Raw genomic sequence first — 4,232 nt, 5'->3', positions numbered from 1 at the left:
GTGCTTGTGTGCCAGTTTTCCTGTCCCTCATGCCCAGTGGCCGTCGTGGAAAAGCGTCGCTCAACAAGCCATGTCAGAGGCGAGCGTGAAATGAGGCTGGAGACAGCTAGCCGCTGTTTTCTTCCTTGCGCGAAAAATTGAAGTGAAGCGGAAGACTTACTTGCTCTGTGCGGGCTGCTTCGTACGTCGGCGCCGTGCTCTCTTGCGGCGCTTGCCTCCCCCTCTGCCCCCCAAAGTAGTATATCCATGCATCTGTACCCTGGGTATGTTGTATCTCATGCACGCTTCATCGCCGCTGCGACTCTCTTCGCTTCTACGGTTCCGCGTGCCTCTTCTTTTCATACGCCGTGTGGTGCTTGGACCACGACGGGGAGGATTCACACATAAAAATCCAAGGAAGTGAACAAAGGAAGGCAGACACTCGCCAGGTGCGGATCGCTCTGCGGCAAGGAAACTACGGACGTGGGCGAAGAATCGCACATCGTTGAAAAACGAAACCCCCAAAACCAAGACGAGTGAGGCCTCGTGAAGCGGCATTCAAGCTCTCTCCCACTATCCGAGCACACACACACACACACACACACGCACAAACTTTATAGGCCCCCGTCTCTGTGCCTTGGCCACCTTCTCCCTCTCTCTAGTCGTAGATCTACACCAACCACTGCTTCTTCGCTTTACCCCCTTTCTCTCTCTTCGAGCGGGCCGTCCTCGTTACTTTTTAGTGCCCAGAGCACAGCGACCAAAGTGACCGGGAGAGCACCAACAGTCGACGGTTTATACGCATTTAAGCAGACCCACCGACATAGCTCAGCAGTGTCACATGCACAGCTGCTAACGCGACGCACGAGCGGCGGCATTCGATTGTGCATTCAAAGCCGTTTCTGTGTCTGCTCTCTTCCTCCCCCACGTTATTATTGGCTGCGTCCTGCCGCCATCCGTGCGCTGCACCCCGCAATCGCTGCGGCACTCGTGTGCCTCACCCTTCGCTCCCCCTCGCCTTCACCTAACGCTGGGCAGCGTTTCTTAGGAAGCTAGCAGTGCTTGGTGGTTGTGGTGGTGTGCGTGCGTGCGTGCGTGTATTGCTCTCCACCTCTTTCCGTTCTACCTTTTTTCTTTTTCGTTTGTGAGGGTGAGGTGTTGGCTTTGCAGGCGCCTCCTTTCTTTGCGTCTCTTCTCTTGCGTGCACGCCCTAATCTTCTTCCCTGTGCCTGATTGTGGCCACTCCTCGTTTTTTTTGTTGAGTCGTTGTGAGACCGTAGGTTAGTCGCTGCATCGTACATGTGCATCTTGCGCCGTGGTCTCTGGCGGACGTTTTCGGTTTAAACGGTAATAGGGTGACCGTGGCTACGTGCCCTTGTTGTTGTTTGGCTTCTTTTCGGTCTGGTTTTGTATGAGTGTGCGTGTGTCACCTCTCCTCTTTCTTTTTTGCGACGCGCGCTCACACACACACACACCTGCAGCACTACGTCTTCCCTTTTGACTCTTCCTCATTCCCTCTCCTTCCATCTCTTCTTTACTCACGTCTTTTCATCTCCGTATTACACCCCCTCGCCTCTCCTGACCTTCTCGCCGACGCTGGCCAATCGTTGTTCTCTCTATCTTTTTTTTTGTTCGCGTTACTGTGGCGGCTCACTGCTTTGCCTCCTCCTCACTGCTGTTTGCTCGCTTCTTCTCTTAGGTTTCTCTCCTTCCTCTCTCCCCAACACACAGACACACCTTTCTCTCTTTTCACATCCCTTCGCTGCTTTGGCGTGTTGCCGTTGTCGTTTTGTTGCGCACTCGCTCTTCCCCTTCCCACCCCCCAAAACGTATTTGCCACTCCACGCCGTCTTGCAGCCGTGTGCTTTTCCCTTTGTAAACCTTTCTCTTCGCGCCTCCTCTCGCTCTCTCCCGTGCCTTTGTGTGTGTGCGTGTGCGCCGTGCTTGACTGCTCACTGCGCTCACTACACACCGCCCCTCACGCCAGCACCCACCCCCCGCACGTTCATTTTTGCCACCCTGCGTTTTCTGCGTCTGTTATTCAGGGGCTGGGGGGGATTCGGCGATAAAAGCGAACGTATGCGCATGCACATTCACGCAGGCGCTCAGGGTATCCAGATCGATTTAATTTTCTACGGATTGGATATCAGGAAGGACGTGGCATGTACACTGGCGTCTTTAGCATGTTTGCCGCGTGGGCCGCTGCTGGGGCACACCGCGGAAACTGGCGAACACGCGTGGCGAACTCGTGGGTAGCTGCGCCGTCTAATGACCTACGCACACCGTCGTCCGTGTGCCTGATCTCTTATTCCCAGGCAGAACGTACCACAAGCACTGATATAGGCCGACGAGGTGACGCTGTGCTTGGTGCCACCGCGCCAGATATCGAAGGGCCGCGATACCGACAACGGAGCCTCTCAGTGCAAAGGCTTCTGTCGCCCACCGAGGCGCCGTCTCCGCTGAGAGTGAAGACGACACTCACGGAACAGCGCATGACTGCAGTAATATCGTCGGTGGCAGCGACCGCCGCGGCCGCGTCGCTCGCGACTCGTATGCGCGTTTGCGCGGCCTTGGACGCGGCAGCTAAATCCGACGAGATGCCTGCTGACACAGGCACGGCTCCATCCTTCGATTGCGCTTCACAGCACACAAAAGACGGTGCTCCTGCCGCTGCGTCACCCGATGACAGCGCTGCGTTCACTGAGATGGCCGGGCAAAAACAAAGTTCACCTGCCGCTGACCACACATGCGACAGCCCCCCCTTGCCGCCATCAGGCACTGAGCCACTGGCTGCCACGCCACCAGCGCCGGTCTTCTCCTTCCACGGCAATCCGCAAGAGTTGCAGGACCGCCTTCGGGGTGCCAAAGCCTTGGTGTTTTTCTACAAGGCATCATGCGCCCCATGCGCCGTGATTCGGTCAAAGCTGCTTCACGCGGTGGCGGGAGCTGGTGGCGGTGGCAGCGGTGCCACAGCCGCTCCACCGACCTCCACGGAGCACGCTACAGAGGCTGCAGGGGTCGATGGCTTGCCATCGCCTTTGCTTGATCACCTGCAGCAAAACCAGCGCGAACCAGACAGCCCCACAGGTGTGTCAGCTGCCGCGCCAATCGCCGCTTACGCAGAGGCCAAGGATACGAAGGCTGCTGGAGCAACCACTGCCTCCCTTCCTGCCACAACCATGACGCTAGAAGATCAAAAATCCTGCGACGTTGCCTGCCGCTTCCTCGGGGACGCGACCAAGTCGTTCGCGCACTCTGTAATCCTAATCACGGTGGACACGAACGCGAATGCGGAGGTGACTGCCTTGCACGACATCCGCAGTCTCCCAACATTCATGGCGTACCGCAACGGCTGTATTGTAGGCCGCTTTGAAGGTTCTCAGGAAGACGAGATCAATAAGCTGGTGGACCTCCTCGCAGAGAACTCGACGGAGAGAAGTCCCACCACCGACAACAGGACGCCCTCCCCGCTGCCGCAACAAGAGGGCGCAACCTCGATACGTGTGTCAGGCGACTAACATGGGGGTCACCTGTGACTCCGTTTCTCTTTTGAATCTCCTTTTTTCAAAAGACGCGCCAGCCAGCGAAGGAACGCACAAGACACGACCGAAGAGTGCGATGAAATGGGAGCAACGAAGCATACGCTAGCCATGGCGCGCCTTACTCAGGTTTTTCTCCACATATATATATATATTGCTTCTTTGATGGCGGCTCAAGCTCGTGTCTGTCCTTGTAGTTTTTTTTTTTTTGCTCCCCGATCGGGTGTGTCTGCGAGTGTGTGCTACTAGGCGTGTGCCGTCTTGTGCTTTTCCGTGAACCTTGACTGTGCAGGACCGTCTTTGTGTCTCCTCCGCGCACTCGGTCTTTCTGCTGTTCAGTGAGGGGTGGCGTGCCGGCTGCGGTGGCGCACACGCCGCCGAGCACTCTCGCTCGCGCTCTCTGCCAGAGGATTCCCCACAAAAGCTTCAAAGCCACGCTCTGGCGGAGGGCGAAAAACGCCGAGCAGGAGAGAGACTGAAGGTACAGAGAAGCGTGTCTCAGTGTACGGCTGTGCTGAACAACAATGTCGACGCACACCGCCACAGACGCGCCCAAGACACGGAGCCGAAACAGCAGGCGGCAGGGCACACAACTCTGCTGTACTCGCAACGCCTCGGCTGCCCTTTTCGACAGGGAACATCCACAAAAAAAATGCAACAGGTGACAAACACCGCCGGCCGCCTAATCGGAAGCTGCCGAACAGATGACCATAC

The 4,232-nt window shown here is 56.9% G+C and overlaps 1 protein-coding gene across 1 annotated transcript; it reads left to right on the top strand.

Moving 5' to 3' along the window:
- Positions 1-3,158: 3,158 nt before the first annotated feature.
- Positions 3,159-3,497, top strand: LINJ_29_1790 (conserved hypothetical protein; the record flags this gene model as incomplete). Its single annotated transcript, XM_001466637.1, has 1 exon — positions 3,159-3,497. The coding sequence occupies one exon, from the start codon at positions 3,159-3,161 to the stop codon at positions 3,495-3,497; it is 339 nt and encodes a 112-aa protein (XP_001466674.1).
- Positions 3,498-4,232: the final 735 nt, after the last annotated feature.

The sequence above is a fragment of the Leishmania infantum genome, chromosome 29, assembly GCF_000002875.2.
Source record: "Leishmania infantum JPCM5 genome chromosome 29".
Taxonomy (NCBI): Eukaryota; Euglenozoa; class Kinetoplastea; order Trypanosomatida; family Trypanosomatidae; genus Leishmania; species Leishmania infantum.
Note: the sequence above shows the minus strand (reverse complement) of the source record. Positions and strands in the feature narration are given on the sequence as shown.